This window comes from Medicago truncatula, chromosome 8, assembly GCF_003473485.1.
Source record: "Medicago truncatula cultivar Jemalong A17 chromosome 8, MtrunA17r5.0-ANR, whole genome shotgun sequence".
In the NCBI taxonomy this organism is placed as follows: domain Eukaryota; kingdom Viridiplantae; phylum Streptophyta; class Magnoliopsida; order Fabales; family Fabaceae; genus Medicago; species Medicago truncatula.
In genome coordinates this window covers 4,460,982-4,484,323 of record NC_053049.1, presented here as the reverse complement: position 1 = coordinate 4,484,323, position 23,342 = coordinate 4,460,982, and the positions used below count along the sequence as shown (strand labels likewise).

The following is a 23,342-nucleotide window of genomic DNA, read 5'->3' as shown; positions in this document are numbered from 1 at the left end:
TTCACAACCTTTTATACGTTCAAATATTTTCTCTCTTTTCCTCATATCTCTCAATTTCACAAATAGAAAGATAACTCCTTAATCCCTTGCTATTTGTGACACAATTAATATGGCTCGCTACAACATGAGGTTATGGAACATGAGAAAAAACATTGTGCTAATAAAGTGAAGTTGCTGGAGCATGTTAAACATGATGTATCTTGGTTGTCGGTCGTAAGTAGAAGGGGGAAGCACTCTAATTTGGGTGTTTGCAAAGTATTTGAGTCTTTGTTGTAGGAGTTAGAGTATGTCTAATGATCCTTTATATTTGATAGGACCTATTAATATATAGGTTACAATTTTGTTTTATTCACTCTAAAAAATTTCTTCAATTTTGAGTAAGGGTGGATCTAGACATTTTGTGCATATGGGGCTAAAATTTAAGTTGCTAACACTTACACTTGCTATCAACAAAAGTAAAACCAACTTCAAAAACTTATAAACCATTGCAAATGTGTTGGACTTATTTGTTTCCATAAGTTTTGCACAAGGTTGTTAACTTGTTGGTCTTGTTCTTAACATATTGTGTTTTATTTATTTATAAGGGGTAATAATTATTTTGGTCCCTGAATATGTAAGAAGTAACCATAATAGTCACTCAATGTTCAAAATTTTAAATAGTCATTGATTATGCACTTTGATAGTCAAAATAGTCCCCAACATTAAAATAATTTGCTAATATTGTCATATTAGTCTTTTATATACTTACTAGTTGTCAATTCAGAACTATTTTGACTAACGAAGTGCAAAATCATAGACTATTTTAAAATTTTAATACATTAAGAGACTATTGTAACTACTCGTTACACATTCAAGGATCAAAATAACTATTACCCTAATTATAATATACAAAATTAAGGAAGTTGGATGTGGGGCTTTAGCCCCACATAGCCTTAGCTTGGATCTGTCCCTGGCTTTGAGTCCCCCAAAAGTTTTAAATCTTCATTTTTGGTATCTCTTTTAAAGTAAACTCATGCAGAATTCATATTTTTGAATAAAATTTTACAAAACTATTATTAATATTATAAGAATCTCTTAAAAAAATTAATTTTTTTTTAACAAATCATGAATTAAATATGAATTTTTATATTTTTTGTAGTTAAAAATTCATATTTAATTTATGTTTTGTTAAAAAATTCTAATTTTTTTTGAGAGGTTTTTACATTATTCTACACATTTCTGCATAATTTCATTAAAAAAATACCAAAATTAATTTAAAAATAAGGACAAAAAATAGTGATTGAAAATTTTATAAGGACTAAAAGTTGAAGGAAAGTTTTAGAGGAACTAAAAAGAAAAGTTGATATATTTTTCTTTTTTTGTAGATAAAAAATTTATATATTTATAGGGACCAAAACATATTTTATAAGGACTAGTAGTGATTGATCGGTGAATTTTATGTTGCTAGTTGTGAATCACATTAAACCAGACCTTTGAATTTGAGTTAGAGACATCTTTTGTCCAGTTCTATATATATTTAGTGGAGATAAAATGTCATCCAAATTTAATTTGCCAAGAAATGATTTAATTTGTGAGTTATGGCAGAGCATTTGTAATTAATATCCTTACATAATTATTAGTGGAGATAAAATCCTTACATAATTATTAGCATTGATCGAGTCCGTAATTAATATTGATGAGAATGGTGTAGTGTAGAGGTGATCAGATGATAATTAATAAGACATAAATTTAATCCATTAGATTTATATAAAATGGAGGGTGGGGATGTGAAGTAATTCTTTAGAGTTACTCTTGGGTCAATATATCTCTCCCTTATATATATTCATTTGATCTTTATATTCATTTATATACTTTGTGTTCTTTTTTTACAACTAAATTGCTAATATTTGTTATTAAAAAAACTCTTTATTCTAAGGGCAAACTTTTGGTGCCTTTTCCTTACATGCTTTTCACATATTTCTTCACATAATTAAAATTCATTTTACGTGGTCATAACAAACTTTGAAAAAATTATGGATTTAAGAAATCACAAATAATTGTGAGTATTTTATATGAAGTACCACACGAAAAGCATTTAAAAAAAATGTACCTAAATTTTATCCTTATTTTAATTCTAGCAAAAATCTTATGTGTATTTTCTTAGGTGCTTTTCATACGGTTGTTAAATAAACTACTCATGAAAAGTGTATTTTTCTCTCTCAAAAAAAAAAATAAAAAGTGTATTTTTAACTACGAATCGTATGAGAAACACAAACAAATTCACACGAGTTTTGTCCTTATTTCAAACTATTTATCTGTTTCTCAGTTTCTCCTTCATTAACTTTCATTTTAAATTATATTTTATTTAGCATATATTTTGTCAAATTTAATAGATAATTCAATCATTTTTGAAATATTAAATTGATAGAGAAAGTTTTAGATGATTATTTGATTAAATTATTTATTGTAATCAATTTCATATTTTATAAAAAAATAATTTTGTTTGCCTATATGTGCTCATTATTTTCTTTCTAAACACATACTCTTAATTATTTTTCAACTTAGATAACTAGGATTTAATTATGTTATATTTTAAGTAGTTTTTTTTTTAAAACTCGGTATCTAGTCTAGTGACCGATTAATTTGAGGGGTCCAATCCCGATGTCCATTTGCAGGACCCCAATTAAATCCATATTTTAGGCAAATATTGGTAGTTTATTTAACAAGTTAAGAGTTATATCACTACAAAAAAAGTATGTGTTATAATTTTGTCAAAAAAAAAGTATGTGTTATAATATGAGCTATTTTTTTTTCTTTTATTACTTTTAAATTATATGTATTTTCAATAAATATTATACATATAACACAAACACTAATATTATTGATAATTTTTTCAATTTAGATAACTACAATTTATTTTTAATTTTTTTGTCAAAAAATTAGAATTAAATTAATTCATACTTTAAGCAGATATTAATAGTTAATTAATGAATACGAGTCATAGCATGAGTAATCTTATATGAGCTTTTAATAAATATTAAACATTTTTTGTCAAAAAAATAAATAAATATTAAACATTTTTTTGAGGGAAATAAATATTAAACATGAAACACAAAAATTAATACTATGTATATAACTAGGGTAACATCGGGAAAATACACTAGTAAATTATATAGTTAAATATTTTTTTTTGAAAGAGTTAAATATAATTTTAGTTTCAATAAAAATATCAAGGTGCTTCTACTTGAAAAACTTACTCCCATCTGCTAGGGTTTTTTGAGCGATTTCCATCATCTTCCTCTGTGATCAGAATTGACTAAAGTTGTTTTTTCCCATTGAGTACGTGCAATCACGTTAATGCCCATCGGCGTTACAAAGATTGATCCACGCGAAGCTCATCATTGGAAACTTCTCTAGTCTTGATTCTTAAGTTATGGCATGGCATTTACTTTGCCCATGGCCGTGTGTGGCAGATAACCCTCCTTCGACTCAGATTGTGATTGTCCCACCAAAGTCTTTTGCGACGGCACTAGGTGGCAGAACTTTGCTCTCCCACGATGAACCCCCTCTACCGATTCCTTGTATCAAAGGGGATTCTTTGAGTATTCGAATTGGCCAGGAGGAATACTCTAAAGGTTTGGCGGAATGTCAGACGATGTTGAGGGGTTGTGCTCGTGATTTCCGGATATCAAACCATTAATTGATTTAAATCGTCATCAATCTTTGAACTCTCAATTTTTATTCGTGGGAAGGGAAAAAATGAGTAAAAACCCTTATCGAGACTTTGGATTCGGGGTTGGTTACACGAAGAGAAGGTGCTAGCACCCTAAGTGTCTACGGTATTCCGTAGGAACCTCTTACCTAAATTATCCTGTGCTAAATTGATTTGCTTACATGAAAATTATTACCTAAAAATCTAAGTGAAAGAATGGAGGAAGAAGAAGTATGTTTTTGGTTATTTTTATTTGATTTGGAAGGATTGACTCCCCTGCCTACATACCCTTAAAGAAAAGGGATCAAAACCAATGTAGTTCACCTGAGAAAATGTTGTTAATAAAATGTTTTTTGAATTTGACATGTTTAGGTTTTTTGATAAAAAGGTTTTTTTTCTCTTCTAAACTAACGGTAAGCTATCGTAACGACGTACAAGAAATAAATGTGAAGTGTCGGTGTATGTTTCGGTGCTTATGTTACCTACATTATTACATCAATTCCTAAATACAACCCTAAGGCCTTTATGCCAAAATAAAATGCAAGAAATAAATTTACACCAATTCCCTATTTATACACACTAAGTCAATGATAAAATAAAATGATGAGAAAGTTAAATGTGCATGCTATGATTCAAAACAAAGATTAAACCGTTAGTAAGCATAAGGAATATTGTGATGAATGAGACATAAGTAGTAATAAGCAAGAAATTAAGGATAGACATATGAAAATAACAAGCAACAATTAAAATCATCATATAAAGACACAACAAAGCAATAATTGAAAGCAAGTGAAGAAATGAGCAAAAGATTAAAAGAAACAAGCCGGATGAATTTTTTGAAAATTAGAGAAAATTAAGATGATAAGAACAATATTTTTGGAATTTTTTTATTTGAATGTTTTTTGTTATTTTGAATGATATATAAAACTAACGTAGCAACGAAATAAAAGTATGATAATTTTTGTAGTTAGAGAATTTTGTAGTGACGTTGGATCACCACAAAATATTTTTTTTTTGTATTTTTTATAACATAAAGCAAAACAAAAATAAAATAAAATACCTTGAAACCGAAAGGGACAGAAAGGAGTAGAAAAAGAAGAAAGACTCGTCAACACAAGTCAAAAGAGGGAGGAGAGAAGAAAAACACAGGAAGCATCAACTGTGTATTTCGGTGTGTTGAATGCATTGTGTGAGCCCTCTATTTATAGAGAAACTTCACAACTAATAGGTGAGAAACTTTGGGAACAAGTAATTCATCTAGTACAAAAATATGCCAATTGTCTACCAAAATATATCATATTGAGTACAAAAATATAATTATTCAGTACATAAATATGTATTATTCAGTACATAAATATATATTATTGAGTATCAAAATATATTTCAGATCAAGCACTAAAATATATTAGATTGCCTACCAAAATATTTTAGATTGTGTTCCAAAATATTCTAGATTGCATTCCAAAATAATTTAGCAAAACTTGGGGACCAAGAAAGCACTTTTTAATAATGACCAGATTAATTATTTAATTTATCATTTCCAAATAAAATTTTTCTAGTGCTTACTTCGTTCACACAATTATGTACCCCCATTATATAATCTTGGGTCAAAAATTGGGGTATCTCTGCCGAAATTTCGTCTAAAATGACGGACATTTCCGGTTTTAAAAGTATGAACAAAATGTGTAAAAATAGAGAAAAGTGGTCAAAATTTAAGGTATGACAGGGGTCGACTGACTCTCTATAAGGGGACAAACCATACACGACGCGTGAATTGGCTACTAAGTTAGGCAAAATATGGAAGCTGGCAAATAAGTGGAAACTGGTCTCTCTTGGACGGGGCTACCATGATTTTCACTTTGTACATGCATAGTCTCTCTTGGATGGGGCTACATGATTTTCACTTTGAACAGGCAGAGGAATTACACTGCATTTGGGTAGCAGGGACCATTAATCTCAAGTTGGTACTGCTTATCTTTCCCAATTGATGAAGGATTTCAGTAATTCCTCGCAGAAACCGACGCACGCATCCATTTGGATCCGCATTGTGGAATTACCTCAAGAATATTGGCGTGAACGGACACCGAAGGAAACAGCTAGTGCGGTTGGAATCCCGATTGAGGTGGATGCTCCAACACGTAACCGGGCCTTTGGACATTAGTGGATATCGATTTATCTAAGCGTACCTTGGATGAAATAGTTGTAGAACGTGAGGGTTCCACTTTCAAAGTCGAAGAGCAATACGAACGAAAACGCAAGCCTCTCTTCTGCCATCATTGCTATGTCATTGGACATAACGTTGCGAATTGTAAGTGGCTGCATCTGGAGACGATTAAAGAAAAGGATAAATGAAAGAAGTCAGCAGAGGCTCAACAACCTATTCAGAATATTCCAGTTCGGCAGAACCATAATCAAGTGCTTCTACTTCTGCGCATATTATTACGGGCACCTCCTTGAAGTATGGTGTAGTGATTGCCCCTTCGTCATCTGTTAAGCAGATCACTAAATTATTGAGACATCGAGGATCATTCAAAAGTTTATTGAATTCACTTGATTTTTTGACATGCATAATACTCAAAAAGAGTACAAGTTTGGAGATATCACACATTAATTTAAACCAAGTTCAAAGTAGGAAGCAAAGTGGAAGATAATATAGTATGTTAGTTTGCAAAAACAATTGTAGATTATATTTTAAATTTGTGATGTGATCACATAATTGGATTGCAAACAAATTTTATTTTATATCAATGAAATTAATTTCACAAAATCATGAGTTGAATGGAATATGAACCTTTTTCCATTGTCTTTTTTTTTATATTTCAATTTAACATGTGCATGCAACAATTATATATATTTATATATCCTAACTCAAGAGATAATAGAACAATTATTATAGAGAACTTGCATTCATATATATGTACTAACTATCAAGAACTTCTAGATGATTTTAAGAACATGCTTCAAACTATGGACTCATTTGGAAAATATGAAGAGATATGGGCAGGAAGGGATAATATATGAGTATGAATGAATATCACTGAAACATAGAGTTCCACTTCATTCATTTGGAACTTCATCTAGACATTTCATTTTCAACATTGCAATTGAAACCTCATTTTTTTATATCAGTTTCATTCAGTATGCACTCATTTATTTCGGTTTCATTTACAATTGAAACTGATAGAAAACCAGCATTCACAATTGAAACCTCCCAAAATTCTGCATTGTCAATTGAAATGTCTAATGCATTCACAAAATTCTGCACTCACAAAAGAATCAAAACAAATTTTATATCAGTAATATTCATGTTATAAGTCTTTCACAATTAAGATATTCTAGTTGCCTTTTATAAAGCTTATGTATAGTGGTGAAACTTTTTGGTTAATATTCATGTTATAAGGCTTCTATAAGTCTTTCACAATCAAGTCATGTTACAAGAAATGTTATCCCACAAATGAAACCATTCCCACCAATCAAGATATTTTAGTACAAGGCTATCATACCATATTCTACAAGCAACTACCAAATTTCAATAACCAAAAATATCAAATACAGTATCAAAAACTTCAATATAACATTCCTTAAAAAATAAAAAATAAAACTTCAATATAACACATCCCCTAAACCTTATAATGATCAAACATCAAGATGGAATTTACAAATTCAAACATGTGAACAACATCAACATCAACGTGTTAAATTTCCCCCCAACATTGCCCTTCATAATCAAGATGGGTTGAAGGTTCGCTGTGTTCGATGTAGAACAATATGGGTCTAAGAATCGAAAGTAACAGAGAATCACGTCGACGAAAACATTTTACGTTGAGGGTGGGGAGGAAGAGGAAACAAGAACGTTTCAACTGAAAAGAGAGAAGAAACGTAAGTGAGAAGAAAGACGTGAGTTAATCACAATTAGGGATGGCAAAAAAATCCGCATAGTGGATATCTGTGGATAAAATTTTCCACGAGCATAAGACCGATACCTGTAAATATAGTAAACAAATATTTCAACTATCCGTTATTAATTAATACTGAGGCGGATTTGATGATATCTACATTTGCACAATCACTATTAAACTAAGTAAATTACATAAATAACATTACTATTCTTTCAACTTGATTCAAAAAACCCCTAATACTATAAAGTATTGTTGCATGCCGCTTAAATTCCTTTAAAATAAAAAACTTTATTTATATTTTTGTCGAATAACTTTATTTTTGTTAAACGCGATGGACTTTATTTATATTTTTGTTGAATCAAGGAACATTGTTGTTAGAAATGGAATGTATGAAAATATAACATGAATATTTAAACTAAAATTTAGATAATATAGATGTTATTAAATTGAAATGAGTAAATTAAATTAAAAAAATGTTAAAACGAATATTATCTATACGAGTATTTATATGTGATATCTCGTTTTGGGTTGCATTTTTTTATTTGAATTTATCCTTTTACTATTTTAGCCTATTTATTATATTATTTGTCAAAAAAAAAAAACTAAAGAAAACTTGCCCACAAAACCCGGATGAAACACACCAATAAAATCCAAACGATGTTGTTACTTAAACCAAATCTTTAACAAACATAAGATTAGGTGTTATTATTCGTGTGCGACAAGACATCTTACTTAATCTTTTGTCACTGTCTTGTTCTTTACCCAAACATAATTACGTACTTACTCACACATGTCATTGTCACCCTAATAATATTTTAATCCAACCATAAATTTTTCTTAATTTACAACCATTATTATAAATTAGCTAAAAATTTATAAATATTTTGATATTGTCTTTTAAAAAATAAATATTTTGATATAGATTAAAATTATAAATATATATTTGTGATTTTCAAACGTAATAAACTCAATGAATCATATTTATCTTTTTTAGTGGCACAAATAATACAAATACAACAAATATTTTATATTTTTAATAACTTAACAATATAAAGTTATTATTAAAAAAATATTTAAACATTAACGGTTTAATTGAAATAAAAAAAAAAGCCGACTTAAAATCTTCCCAAAATCATCTATTCTCTTTGTATGTATGAACCATAATCCTTCAATTTATTTATTATTTCCAATCAAAATATAAAAATAAATAAAATTTGAGACACGTGATAAATAGAGAGAGTGTGCGTGTACTTTGGTGTGTGTTTTTTTGACAAGATTGTTTCGGACATTAAAACCCAAAAAAATGGGAAAGGTGGTGGCGTGTGCGACGGTGATCGGAGCAACGGCGGCGTGTGCAGTGGCGACGGTGTTGATTCATCGTTACGTGAAGAAATCGAAGCGATGGGGTAAAGCAATAGCGATATTGAAGGAATTTGAAGAGAAGTGTGCGACACCAACGTTGAAGCTGAAACAGGTTGCTGATGCAATGACGGTGGAGATGCACGCTGGTCTTGCTTCTGATGGTGGTAGTAAGCTCAAAATGCTTATCAGTTTTGTTGATAATCTTCCTACAGGGTATAACTTTTTTGATCCAATCTTAATCATGTTGATCTATAGTTTTATTAGATCAATATAAATTTATTAATTTATGTGTGTTATTATGACATAATTTCATCCATATAGCCGATACCACATACTCCCTCCCGTCACATTTATAAGCAAAAAAATCACTTTTTAGGTTCATTGAATACCTAATGTATTTCATATATATTATAGACCAAATACATTAGGTGTTGAATGAACCTAAAAAATGGTTTTTTTTGCTTATAAATGTAACTGGTGGGAGTAGTGGTATAAGATTTGGCTGTTGTTGTTATTATCGTTTTCGTCTGAAGTGTATATTTGTATTTATGTCTATATATTGTTGAGCTATGAAACATGTACACCGGACACGACACTGAACACATCACCCTTGATATTTATTTGATAAAAATATGTAATTGATCGTAATCATATGTGTCTGGGCCATGTTGAGGTGTTAGATTCATTTCTTTGTTTGTTTATAAGTTGGCTTTGTATCATGAAAGAGGCTATTTAGAGTATATTGGTGTTTATTTTATGATGTAAGAAGTTTTAAATATTTAGAAGAGTTTATTTAGAAGAGTTTTAAAAATAAAGAAAATTCTATTTGGTTTAGTGGGATAAAGTTTGATTGTTGTTGTTGTTGTAGAAGAGTTTAAAGATACATATGTCGACATCGAATTAAAATTCTATTGTTAAATGTTGATAAAGTAGACGGCTTTGTAATGTGCATGTCTGAACGCAAATAGCTTATTGAATTTAAATGTTATGGTAAGTGGTGGTTGAATCAGAATTATATTTTTATGTTGAAAACGAATGTTGATAAAGTAGATGGATTTGTAACGTGCATATCTGAATGTAAATAGCTTATTGAATTTAGCCATTATGGTAAGTATTTATTTAAGCTGTTTATCGGAAAGCACAATTTATCCTTTTTATTGAGGTTTGAATGATCAGCAAGCTATTTGTGCTCATTTATTGTTCAATTGCAATTTTAATAAACTGATTTTGTACTAGAGGGAAGTTATTACTTGCATTGTTCATTTGTCACTCATGTCAGTAGTGTGAAAATTTGTTGCTAGGAAGCTTAGAAGCATATTAAATCCTCTTTTTATATATAATATTTGAGTGCTGTTTCACTTTTTACTGCAACACAATTCAAGAGTGCTACGAAGTTTGCAGTTGACAATTGTGATGATGAAGATGTAATTGTTTTTCTAATGGCATATTTTGAAATAATTTCCCATCAGTTACATTTCATAACTGTTAAAATTTCCTGCAATGAGCGTACTTTTTTTGATACATGTGTTTCCAAACGTTTTGAATTTTTTTAGACTGAAAAAATATTAAAATATTTTGTTTTTCTTCACATGCCTCTCTATTTAGGAACGAGGAAGGACTATTTTATGCATTGGACCTTGGAGGAACTAACTTTCGTGTATTACGTGTGCAACTCGGTGGCAAGGATGGTGTTGTCGGTCAAGAATTTACCGAGGTGTCGATTCCTCCAAATTTGATGGTCGGGACATCACATGTAAGTCCTTTTTCTTCTATCAATTTGAATTTGTTTTTATGCCTAACAATTACTATTTACTCTTTTTTCCAAAAAGTTATTTGCTTTAATCCATTTGTATGAGAAACATGACCAATCTATACAAATGTGATTCAGGAACTCTTTGACTATATTGCAGCAGAACTTTCAAAGTTTGTTAATGAAGAAAGTGAAGATTTCAAGGTTCCTCCTGGTAGAAAGAGGGAGCTAGGTTTTACCTTTTCCTTTCCTGTCAAGCAAACATCCATTTCTTCTGGGGACCTTATCAACTGGACAAAAGGTTTCAAGATCGATGATGCGGTAAATCCTGAATCCTAATTGCTTTGATGCTTTTCCTTTCCTGTCATTCTTTCACCTTTACATTTTATACTTACTTTTATTGTTGTTTACATAGGTTGGTCAGGATGTTGTGGCTGAATTGAGAAAAGCAATTGAGAGACAAGGTCTTGATATGAACATAACAGCTTTGGTAATTGAAGTTTTGGACTCTTCTACATTACATTAAATGATAGCATTTTCAATTAATTTTTCTGGAGTATAATTATTTTTGTTCTTAGATTCTGTACTTATATATTCGGCATCCAATAGGTCAATGATACAGTCGGGACATTAGCTGGAGGCCGACATACAAACAAAGATGTCATTGCTGCTGTTATTTTAGGTACTGGAACAAATGCAGCGTACGTGGAGAGTGCTCAAGCAATACCAAAATGGCACGGTGATTTGCCCAAGTCTGGAGAAATGGTGAGTTTGCAGTTTTGAAAACAGTTAAAGATTATTTGATATAAAAAGTATAATAAATATTGAAGCTTCAACATATGAGACTGATGTAGGTTATCAACATGGAGTGGGGAAACTTCCGGTCATCGCACCTTCCATTAACTGAGTATGACTATTCCTTAGATGCTGAGAGTTTAAACCCTGGTGAACAGGTACAATTGCGTTACCTGACCTCCAATTTTGATCTTATTTGCCTTAATTAATGAGGCTATTAATTTTTTTTCTTAAATTTTCAACCATGCATGTAGACTTTTGAGAAGATAATTTCTGGAATGTATTTGGGTGAAATTGTTCGTAGAGTACTATACAAAATGGCCGAAGAAGCTTGGTTTTTTGGTGAAACCGTTCCTTCAAAACTGAAAGTTCCATTCATATTAAGGTACAAATTTATGCCACTTGCATGCATAGTAACATTCGTGATTGTTGGTTGTGACACTGATGCTTCAGTTTCTCCTCATAACTTGAGATGGTTTCTGTTAATCTAGTTGGGAGGTTATGGAGAATTTTTATGGCTTTATGCTTTATATCCTGTTTTGGTCTCTGGTTGGAACATACCACTTTGACTTTTAAAGTGAATTTTCCGACCTTAGGCCTTCAGCGAGGCAGGATAGTTGTGGCCTCTTTTTAGTGCCCAGGACATCTTTTTCCGGTACCTTCTTCGGAATCATCTAGAGCAATTGTATATATTCTCTCCACTTAACAATGATAAATCAAATGAATTTAAGGGTTTGATATAATTCGACAAAGAATTTGTTCATATAATATTACATAGAAACGACTTGATTTTAGATTTAAAATTTTTACACTCCTAATTTCTTTCTGCCTAAATTTGCTTAATCTGTAATGTTTCTCTCCAAACAGAAGATAGTGAAAACTTTGAGCATTCATCAGTTTGTCCATGTGAATATTGCTTACACAAGTCATGGTTCAATAAAATTCTTGAATTCCTTGGTTAATGTGCTTCTTATAGTTACCCCTTTACCAGTATTATCATCGAAGTTCTTGTATCTTAACCATAAGAATTTGATGTGCAGGACACCTGACATGTCTGCCATGCATCATGACTCGTCCGCTGATCTCAACGTGGTCAAAACCAAACTGAAGGAGATTTTAGAGGTACATGAAATTCTCTTTTTTGTTCCGATAAATGTTTTCCAAAAAGACTTTTTTTAGTGTCTCTATAATGACGTAGAATTTTAAAGGTCGATATGGTAAACTTTCATTGGCCTAACTCCATTTTTTTTATTGTATTAGATATCTGATACTTCCCTGGAAGTGAGAAAGGTGGTTGTTGCATTGTGCAATATTGTTGCTACCCGTGGTGCTCGTCTTTCTGCAGCTGGTATCGTGGGAATTCTGAAGAAGTTGGGAAAAGATACCATCACCAATGGCGAGGGTCAGAAGAATGTGATAGCCATGGATGGTGGATTGTATGAGCATTACACTGAATACAGAAAGTGCTTAGAAAATACCCTAAAAGAGTTGCTTGGTGAAGGTGTATCGGATAGTGTTATCGTTGAACACTCAAACGATGGTTCAGGAACTGGTGCTGCACTTCTTGCTGCTTCTCATTCTTTTTACCTTGATGGTTAGCAATTATCATGTTATTCGGATTTTGTATCAACTATTTTTTTGGATGTCATTTTCCAATTTTGACCCCAGCAGTCTAGGAAAGATTGACATGCACACATATACTTTAGGTCTTTTTTTTTTTGTTGCAATATTTGGTCATCACAAGTTCTTTACATGCCTATTTATGACAGAGAATTCTGCAATGTACTAATTTCTACGTTGCTGTTAGGATATGATAATATCCTTTTTTGCCAAAGTTATTGGATTATTTGAGATGAGACTATTATGGTTGTTTAATTGATGGCCATGCTGTTTTAGATTAATCCAACAACAATTGAGATTTTGTATAAGTTAAAAAGTTATAATATTTAGGGGATAATCAAAATAGTTTGTGAAATTACAATGACATGTAGACCTACCTATTAATCTAGCCTTTATAAAATTACAATATGTTTTACTTGCCTTATAATAAATAGTCATATGAACACTATCACACGCAATAATCAATTAATTGCTTAATTTTATTTGTGAATCACCTAAAGTCATGACCTTAATTCAATTTTGGAAAATACTCAAGTGTATCTTTCCATTAAATATATATTTTTTAAAATTTCATTTCTATTTTTTAATTAGATAATGACATCAAAGACAAGGTATATAGTTTTTTCATTAATTATTATTGTATTTCAATACTTTTGTTACGGGAACTAAAACCAACCATGGTCATGGTTTGAATCCAGTTTTAGGCATGCAGCAACATTAAAATTTTTAGAGAGAGTTTACCATCCATTTAAGTTTAACAATGTTCTAGGGATTGGTCTCCACAATTAAGTGTGGAGGATATCTGATTTTTTTAAAAAAAACATATAAATTACAAATTCAATGCCGTGACATATACATCATTCATTTTAACGTTGGCAAGGACATCAAAACATCAAATGTAACCTAAATGGGGATAGTGTAACAAGTGCTCTCGTTCATTGTTGTTTGGCAAAAGAGAAAACAAAACAATGTTACATATCAGACAAAGATCATATGAACCGCATGTTTTTTGTTGCACAATATGGATCATGCAAATCCTGTCTACCACTTCTAAAAGTAAAAGGTAGAAACAAAATAAAGCAATGGTAGCTATCCCATCATCAATTCAATTTCTTGACGTATACAAAAAGGTTAAGTAATGTATTTTAATTTGAATTTTGAGTTTCATTCAATCATCAGCACGTGTGTGTATCTTAAGTCTCATCTAACCAACTTAACAGGCACTTAAGTAAAACAGCTTTTTAGATTAATGGAAATGTTAACGAGTGCCCTCGGAACATTCGTTAAGATCTTTAAAAAGTAATTTTTTTTGAAATTTTTGAAATCAATGCATTGGAAATTGAAACATTTGATTTTTTTTTTATGATATAATTTCTCCTTTTGGAATGCTTAAAGACTGCTCCGGAGCACTCGTTAACAAGACCCTTATATTAATTAACAAAGGAAACCATGGTTGTGTTTGTGCCAACAAGACAAGAACTTGAGTGTACTAGTGTTCTTCTTTTTATTCACTCTTTGAATTCTTTTGATTTTTTTTGACTCCAATCAAAAGGAATAAAGTTGCCAAAGTTTAAGTGACATGTTTGGGGTATTGTTTCAACAAGCAAAAGTCATTTAAGAGTTAATATTAAGCTCAATCATTTAAAAATCGTGTCAAACATTGAACCGAAGCGATCTCTGTATCATAGTTCAACTGTTTTAATTTAAATCGTTTAAACCGAGACAAAGATGTAATCGAAACACTAAAACAATTGAACGGTAGACAATGTTAGTTCACAGTTCAACCTATCGAACCGTCCGATTTAGTTTTTATAACATTGATTGAGGTTATATATAACTTGGTCAACGATTCAGGTTAGGCTTTACTTTACTTCATGTGCTAAACTACCTAACATTTGTTTCAACTTGCGTGCACTATCCACTAATTCCCTTTCTGTTTTTGGTTTGTTAGGCTAAGGAGAATCTCAACAAATTTGTTCAAACCTAAGCCTAAAAAGAGGAAAGAAAAAGAACCATTTAAGCGTGTGAAAACTAAAGTTAGGCAACTATTCTATGCTATATTCTGTGGCTCATTCTATCCTTATTTCCTTTGAATTTGTTCTGTTCAAAGTTTTCCACTTCTTGATGGTTTTTAAACCTTAAAGAAAGGTTTATTATCATTATAGGTTCTTCTAGGAGGTGGTTTTTTCAAGATATCAAAAAGGCTCAATTCAATTCAACTTGTTTCAATCTAGAAAAAGGAAGAATAAGAAAGTTGAAGAAATTTTGTAAGCAATAAGATGTGGCAAAGAAGCCACAAGTGTTCTTTAGAGGAGAGGAAGTTGGAGCTTAGACTTGGTCCACCTGGTGAAGAAGAGTTTGTTAATGAAAAAAGCATGAAGAATGTCAAAAAAGAAAGAGATGAAGAATCATCACTCACTCTTGGTTATGCTAAAGATTCATCATTTCTTAAGCTCTCATCAATGCAAGTGATGGATCCATCACAATCACAACCTTGTTGCACAAACTTGCAAGATGGTGAGAAAAATACATTCTCACCTTCTTCTGCAAGAAATTCAGCTTTACCAAACAGGTCTCAGAAAAGGTACTCCTTTGCTTTTTTCTCTTATAAGTTGTATCTTTGTTTATGGTTTTAAATTGCAGTCTGCAAGCCGCGATATCATGTTTTATTTTGTCTAAAAGTGACCACAATTGTGGCGCCAATTGAGTTATTGCAACTGAATGTTGTTTATATTATAAAGATTTAAACTGTTGGTTTCGATCACGTCGTAATTCTTGATATTACAGTCTAACTGTGAATAAATGTATTGTTGATAAAACCACAATTGAAGTCACATAGATAACAAAACCTAAACGTTGTGGCCGTAATTGTGGTTGCAGATATGAATTTTGGCTATTTTTCTTTTATGCAGTGATGATTATTACTTTTTCCGATTATTTTCATTTCTAACTTTATATCATTATGATGATCCAACTAAAACAGAAATGCTGCTAGTCCGGTAGTAGGTTGGCCTCCAATTCGTTCATTCAGAAAGAACATTGCAAGTGGAAGCTCTTCTAAGCCGCCAACTGAGTCCCGACCAATGGTTCAAGACAAGGTTATTGTTGATAGTAACAAACCTATTAGCAACTCTGGTAAAGGCTTGTTTGTGAAGATCAATATGGATGGAGTTCCTATTGGGAGAAAAATAGACATCAATGCTTATGATAGCTATGAAAAACTTTCATCTGCTGTTGATGACCTATTTAGAGGTCTCCTTGAAGGTAATATACTAATATTCGGATCCTGATTGACTGCAGTCTCACTATAGTTGGTAAACGTTGATCGATAGATAGAGATCAGAATGTTTGTGTTTTAACTTCAACAATTTGATTGACAATACAACTTGAATTCACAATCATCTCCGGTCTTAAACATACGACTAAGATTACAACTGCAAGAACTATTGACTGCATGCGGTCCATTTCTGTAATATTCATGGACCTTGCGTAGTCTATTTAATTTCAATTGTTTATTTATTTGCTCTTGACATAAACTTTTGTTGTGTGGAAATGTTTTTCTTTGTTGGGAAATAAAAAAGCTTGTATAGTTAGACATGTTTTCTCCTTTTGTTAGCTGCATCCTTTGACTAAATAGCAAGCAAGTAACATTCAACACCTCCTTGTATAAAATGTCAACCTAGCTAAAATGCAATTGAAACAACTACATTAGCTTATAGTCAATCTCTTTTCACCAAACAAATATTTTAAGGACAGTCAGAAACATCGTTATAATAAAGTTTTTTTACATCGTCAATCAATCATCGTATACGTGACTTCATTACTTCAATCATAACTACTTCTAAAATTAACCTAAGATTTTAATTATTTATTCTTTCTAAGCTCACATAAAGATTGTGATTATGAAAACTTGATGCAGAGATAAATTTATCTCATGGAATTAACAAGAAGCAAGAGGAAGAAGATACAGGCATGAAAGGATCATTGACTGGAAGTGGAGAATATACTCTTGTTTATGAAGATAATGAAGGAGACAAGATGCTAGTAGGGGACGTGCCGTGGCAGTAAGTATCTTATCAATGTGAATCTTATTCTATTCAATATTTATATACTGTTTATATTCTTTGAATAGTGTTTCAATGCCAATGCAAAATTAACCTTTGTTTTTTAAAACTATAGTATAGTTTCTTGTGCTTAACAATTACTACTATATATAACTCTTGTAAGTTGTAATGGGCTTTTCCCTATGTTATTGTGTGAGTTTTGTTTATTTTATCAATGGTTTAGTTATGATATTTGGAAGCTATGATTTGTTATTGTTACTGTGTGGTTAAATTTTTATGTGTTTGTTTGGCAGCATGTTTGTATCAACAGTGAAGAGGCTGCGTGTGTCCAAGAGTTCTGATCTTCCTGCTTTTAACAGTGAGTTTTAACAAGTATTTCTAAAGAAGAGGAAAAAAGAACCTTACAATAACAATGAGTTTTTGAAAGAAGAAAAATATTTTTTACAAATTAAAGAGTGATTAGGGAAATTAATACTCAAAATTATGATCACTTTAGTCATAAACTGTAACAGGTCAGATCAAATGGTCTGTCTATTAACTTATGTAGTTAGAGCTTAAGATGTGGCATGTTAATGGATACGTGCATCCCACATGTCACCAAGGACTAAATTGCATATGAAATTTATGAGGTAAAATTTATTTACGTGTTTGGATGTTAAGATAAAAATTTTAGAGTTGATATGAAATGCATGAATTGAATTGTTATATATGTTTTTCGTGATATGACATTGATGTGAGATTCACGTGAAATGACACATGTTCATTTAACATGTCATATCATAGTCTCCAACGACATAAGTTAACAAATGAACTATTTTGAATGACACAGTATAATTTCAATAAAGTATTTACTAGATCAAAAAATTTAGGATCTATTTCATCCGATACGCACAATTTCGATAATCAATTTGCATATTCATTTCAAATTAAAACCAACTTCTACATCACAATATTTGAAGCTTTTTCATTTAACATTTTCATAAGCTTATATGAATTAGTTCATAAACTAGAAATTTTACTATGATCCAAACTCAACTTTAATTGAGAAGAATTAGTTCTCTATCTCTTAACCCTGATTTATTTTGGTTGTGATCAATGATTGAATAAATGTTCTTGTTCACAGTTGGTAGCAAGAAAGACTAGATTGATACATTAGACCACTTGACTCGGCAATGCAAAGGAAGGATGAGGCTGTTTGAGGTGTTCTTCCACACTAAAAGAGTATTTTTATTTGACATTTTGGTTCCTTTTTGGGCTAAAGTAGATTAGAGAATACTAATTTCAACTTCCTAATAATGTGTATGAATGCAACCTTTTTGTTAATGTTCTATTAACTAAGCATGTTCTTGAGCTAAAGATTTGGATTGGATGCTGAGGTCATTCTAAACTTAGACTATATATTCTACTAATGTAGAGGGTAATTTGTCTAGAGTAATGATATTTGATGCATCATTAGGGAATACTAATTTAAATTTTCAAATATTGTGTGTGAATGTAACCTTTTTATTTTCATTAATGAAGATTTAAATTGGCTAGTGTTCTATTAATTCAAAAATTCTAGACAATTCTACTAATGTTGAGGGTAATTTGTCTAGAATAATGATAATGAGATTTGAAGCATCACTAGTGAACTTTGAAACATTACCAGTAAAATTATTTTCTAAAATACTTAAGCTGATGCATGATATTTTTTTTTATTTATTAAAGCTCATGCACATGATACGAAATAATTAAGTGTAACTATGCCATATTATTTTTAATCAATATTTTTTTTTCCATTTTTAAACATTTGTGCAAGAAATCTTGAGAAAAAACAATTACTTTTAGTGATATTTGTACAAATATTTACCGATTGAAAATGGATTAAACACAAGGTAATAGTTTTGAAATAAAAAAATGAGAAACATTTTTTCCAAGATAAACAAACCTAAAATCCTCTTAAAGGAGTTTAATTTTGGTTAAGAAACAAGGCAGAATAAAAATGCTTTTTACACCGTGAAATGTTAATTCATGCCCAAAATGAATCGTGAACATTTCTTCTCAAGTCACAACCATGTTAGAAGTTATCCTGAATTGTTATATAGTGGAAGAAAAAAAAGTATCCTGATTTTGGGGGGTGGGGGTGTCAATAAAGGTTTCTTTGTACTGATGTCACATGTTCCCAGCCCAGCCAGTAAAAAATGAGAAGTTAGTGCAATGGATTGGGCTGGATTCACCTTGATTATGAACATTTGGAGAAAATTGCTGATCCCACTTTGGTTTTTGCTTGAAAACACATAGAAGTTACACGTTTAACTCCAATGGTAGCTAATTATTGTTTGAATTCTTTAGTTTTCTTTGTTTTCAAACGGTAGTTAACTACCGTTGGAGTTAAACACGTAATTTCCACGTGTTTTCATGCAAAAATTGAAGTGGGAACAACAATGATAACATTTGGAAGCTATTAACTTACTCCCATCTAAAAATATTTAGAAAATGACTATTTAGGGTTATTAATTGCTTACAGACACCTCAAATTATCTAAAAAGCACCAAACAATAATTATCTACCGTTTTGAAGTGAACAATAGTTAATTGGCATTCTGCAAACGGTAATAGCTATTTGTGAGCAGTTGCTAGGTGTCTAAAGAGCAATCTTCAAATATTGAGAAGAAATTTAACAACTTTCATCAACTTGCTTTTGCAATATGTCTGAACATTTAAACTTTGAAATGAATATATATGATATAAATCTTATTGAATAGGGATTGTTCTTCTGGTAAAAAAGCAGGACTGCTCTTCATAAATGAGCTTGCTAGAACCAATTATCTTATCTTGTCACAATATATGTATCCCAAGCATATAGCTATGCCATTACTTTCATCATTAAAACCTATACCAAAAAACTCTCATTGTTGTGAGGAATGTTAGAGCAAACTTTTCCTTGATGGTAATAGCTATTAAAACACATGCAATTGGTCCAAATATGGTGGGACTATGTAGACCTTAGAACAAATTAAAATGAGAATCATAAATGAGTGAGATGGCAATATTAAATTCTAGAATTGCAGCAAGCATATCAATTATTTTAATGTGTACGACAAATCTAGTGTGGATATGAGGATGATTTGATTGATTACTAATACGTACTAGTAACTACCAAACATAAAATAATGGCAAATCTTCAATTAATGGCTTTTGTTTACATTTAATTAATCTAAAACGTAAAAAATGGATTGGAGTATATAATGATGATGATGGTTCGTGCACATGCTCTGGCCTATCATCTTTATATCTGGAAAGTTTCACATGCACCTGACGTAACTAATGGACCTACAACTTATTTTGATTAATATTTCATGTCTTCACAGATTAGGTTGATTAGGTATTATGTTATCATATTATATGTTAAGATCCTATGGCCTAAAGTTTCTTATCCTCGACAAGTATAATTGAGATTTTTTTTTTACGAAAGTAAACTTAATTCATATCATTACTTAAAATAGAATCAATATGAAGAGGATAAATCTCAAATATATGGTAACTAATCTAATAACATGCCGTTCTAACAAGAATGTGAGCAATCATGTTCGTTTATCGCCTAACAAATTAAATCTTAAAGTTGGGATGTAAAACTAAATTAGATTTAATAAGAGAAACTAATGCATGAAACTCGAACCTGCCACATGTTGGGAAAGAGATACAATCCATAAGCGTATTTGAATCCGATTCAAAAATTACTCTATGTCAATCTTTGTCAATGGCTACCAGAGTAGCATGCTGCATAGCCCAAGTTTCCCCTTTGAGAACTGTCAAATTCACAACCTTCCACGCTGACTGAGCATGAACAAACGGCTCCTTAGAATTTCGGAAACAACATCCTATGGAATAAGCACCTCCAGTCTGGTGTACTGCCGTATCAACGTTACATTTCAGCCATCCGTAACCCGCCAACTGTTGTTAGAATGCAAAGATAGTTGTAGGATGGCTCAACTCCCACATAGTTGCACTTGATTTCATTGCTGCCAACCATCGAGTGCCGGTCCACCGATTGTAATTGAAGTCATATTTGAGAATACTTGAAACTCCATTTTAAATAATAAAAAACAATAATTACTTGAAGATAATTGAGACAGGGCCCTTCACTGGATTTTATTTTATTTTATGACGATATATGCAAATTTTACCGGACGACAAACTTAAAGTTAAATCATTTATGTAGAATCTTTTTCCTGTGCCACTAATGGGGAATGTTCAAGGACAAGTTAGGATAATTTTACTATTAATGTTCGTGTACATAAGGGAAAAAAATTGTGAAAAGGATAAAATCACTTGTCTTCTAGTTAATTTGCCAAACTTTATCATGTTTCAAAAACAAAAGCTGAACCATCCAACCAACGAAAGTGCATGTTTTGTCTTACATAATGGATTTTAATGGTTTGACAAAATTATAGGGTTTTTAGAGATAGCTAAAGCAATATCAAACCTGTTAAAATATACTTCATTTTGAGTGCATTTATGTTTAAGGGGCTAATATCATTGATCAATTTATTGTCGGTAGTTTATCTCATCCTCTATACATATCTAATTGGATAAGTATTTTGATCTGAATTTACAATTTTAATGTCAAATTTTTATTCACTCATAAAATAATTGTGAGTTTCTATCTTCAATTGCAGGATTACTTTTGGTGATGACTGAGGTGGGGTTTGGCAGACAAGGTAGGGCTGACTATCTCTTCAATAGAAGGCAGGTAGTGCTACGGTGCTTTTTAAGGCATCCACTTTTTGTTCCCCTTACAATGGCAATACCAACACCCTTTTCTGTTTATTTTTGCTTCTTTATTTCCCATTCACAAAATTATATTTTGATATGTCCCGTGAGAACGGTCGAGTCGTAATGGTTGTAGAGAGTGCTCTGATGATCGGTAGCGGGCGGCGGCGAAATGTTTTATGCGGTGGAACGAAAGGTGTCTGCAGGCATGTTAGCACTCCGACAATCAAGTTAGTAATGAAACTGAAAGAGAAAGTATAAGAAGTGTTGTGAAAAGTGTTGTGTACCTTGAGGGTGAAGCAAGTTCACCCTTATATAAGCGCGCTCGTGGCATAACTGTCTCCGGGTTATGCGGCGTGTGATCCGGAGCGGGAAAGGACACGTGTAGCCTGATCCCAACAAGGAGGCGTGCTCCAGTGTTGCATGGCGCAGGTAAGTTGGCGTGCTCCCTTGAGTGTGTGGCCTTAAGGCGATATATTATTGTACATGTGTAGCCGTGTGAGTGATCCAGAACATATTTATTTAAAAAATGTTTCTTGAACACCTCAAATGTGTATGTATTTTGAGATAGATAAAGATAAAATAGATTGATATATTAGATATGATACGGTGATGATATTAAAGAAAAAAAGAGATAAAGAGAAAATAAGATGTTAAAAACATACATTTGTATACACTACTCGCAAAAACATACATTTGTATATGTGTCAGAATTTCACAATAGAATGAAAAGATTACAGTTTGCTTTTACTAAAAAATACAGGGTTAGTCGCCAATAAATTCAATTTCGCAATGTATCTTTGAGTAAACGTTTCCTTAAAAAAAAAAATTAGGTAAACGTTTCGCTTTATCAAGCATTTCCCTAAAAAAATGGGTGTGTCCAACATCATTGTTGAATTTTATTTTTTTAGGGAATCATTGTTGAATTCTTTTTGTTTCTCTTGAATTAAACATTTGTATGGGTAGCCTTTTCACTACTCTACTAGTAGAGCTATAGAATGTTTCCACAAGCTATATAGTTATAACTATGTTTTTGTCCTGATAAAAAAATACCTTTTTCACTTTTTATAAAATTCTTCTGCAAACAGTTTAAACTTTTTTGTAAGGAATTTTTTTTTTTTAGAGATGTTTAAATTTCGTTTGTTAAGTTAATATATACATTTTTGAATGATTTTTTAACATGTATTTTTAAATTTTTTAAAGATGAATAAGTTAAAAATTCAAAGTTCAAATCTCATCTTTATGTATCACAATGTTCCTAATATTAACTTAACTCATGGAAACATGTGTTTATCTCATCTCACAATTTTACTTTATTTCAACCACAAGTCTCACAAGCTTGTGTGTGTGCACCAAGTACAGAAAGCAGATAATTACCGTATTTGTGTATCTCTCTGGGTGTCGGTTTCG

The 23,342-nt window shown here is 31.3% G+C and overlaps 2 protein-coding genes across 2 annotated transcripts; both read left to right on the top strand.

Annotated features, from left to right (window-relative positions):
* Positions 1-8,817: 8,817 nt before the first annotated feature.
* Positions 8,818-13,353, top strand: LOC11421234 (hexokinase-1). Its single transcript, XM_003627000.4, has 9 exons — positions 8,818-9,165; positions 10,558-10,705; positions 10,841-11,023; positions 11,118-11,192; positions 11,312-11,467; positions 11,557-11,655; positions 11,752-11,882; positions 12,538-12,619; positions 12,758-13,353. The coding sequence occupies exons 1-9, from the start codon at positions 8,894-8,896 to the stop codon at positions 13,094-13,096; spliced, it is 1,485 nt and encodes a 494-aa protein (XP_003627048.1). The 5' UTR covers positions 8,818-8,893; the 3' UTR covers positions 13,097-13,353.
* Positions 13,354-14,745: 1,392 nt separating this feature from the next.
* On the top strand, positions 14,746-18,661 carry LOC11418902 (auxin-responsive protein IAA2). The gene is made up of 6 exons (XM_024771831.2): positions 14,746-14,971; positions 15,069-15,701; positions 16,101-16,381; positions 17,037-17,181; positions 17,475-17,539; positions 18,305-18,661. Exons 2-6 carry the CDS (start codon positions 15,397-15,399, stop codon positions 18,322-18,324), a joined length of 816 nt encoding a protein of 271 aa, XP_024627599.1. The 5' UTR covers positions 14,746-14,971; positions 15,069-15,396; the 3' UTR covers positions 18,325-18,661.
* Positions 18,662-23,342: the final 4,681 nt, after the last annotated feature.

What these genes read in the sequence shown, in the direction of transcription:
- LOC11421234 (XM_003627000.4), top strand. Translation starts at nt 8,894, where the DNA reads ATGGGAAAGGTGGTGGCGTGTGCGACGGTGATCGGAGCAACGGCGGCG. An exon ending in GTTTCAAGATCGATGATGCG is followed by an intron (nt 11,024 to 11,117) that starts GTAAATCCTGAA and finishes TTGTTTACATAG; the next exon opens with GTTGGTCAGGATGTTGTGGC. An exon ending in TGCCCAAGTCTGGAGAAATG is followed by an intron (nt 11,468 to 11,556) that starts GTGAGTTTGCAG and finishes AGACTGATGTAG; the next exon opens with GTTATCAACATGGAGTGGGG.
- LOC11418902 (XM_024771831.2), top strand. Translation starts at nt 15,397, where the DNA reads ATGTGGCAAAGAAGCCACAAGTGTTCTTTAGAGGAGAGGAAGTTGGAG. An exon ending in CCAAACAGGTCTCAGAAAAG is followed by an intron (nt 15,702 to 16,100) that starts GTACTCCTTTGC and finishes CAACTAAAACAG; the next exon opens with AAATGCTGCTAGTCCGGTAG. An exon ending in GTAGGGGACGTGCCGTGGCA is followed by an intron (nt 17,182 to 17,474) that starts GTAAGTATCTTA and finishes TTTGTTTGGCAG; the next exon opens with CATGTTTGTATCAACAGTGA.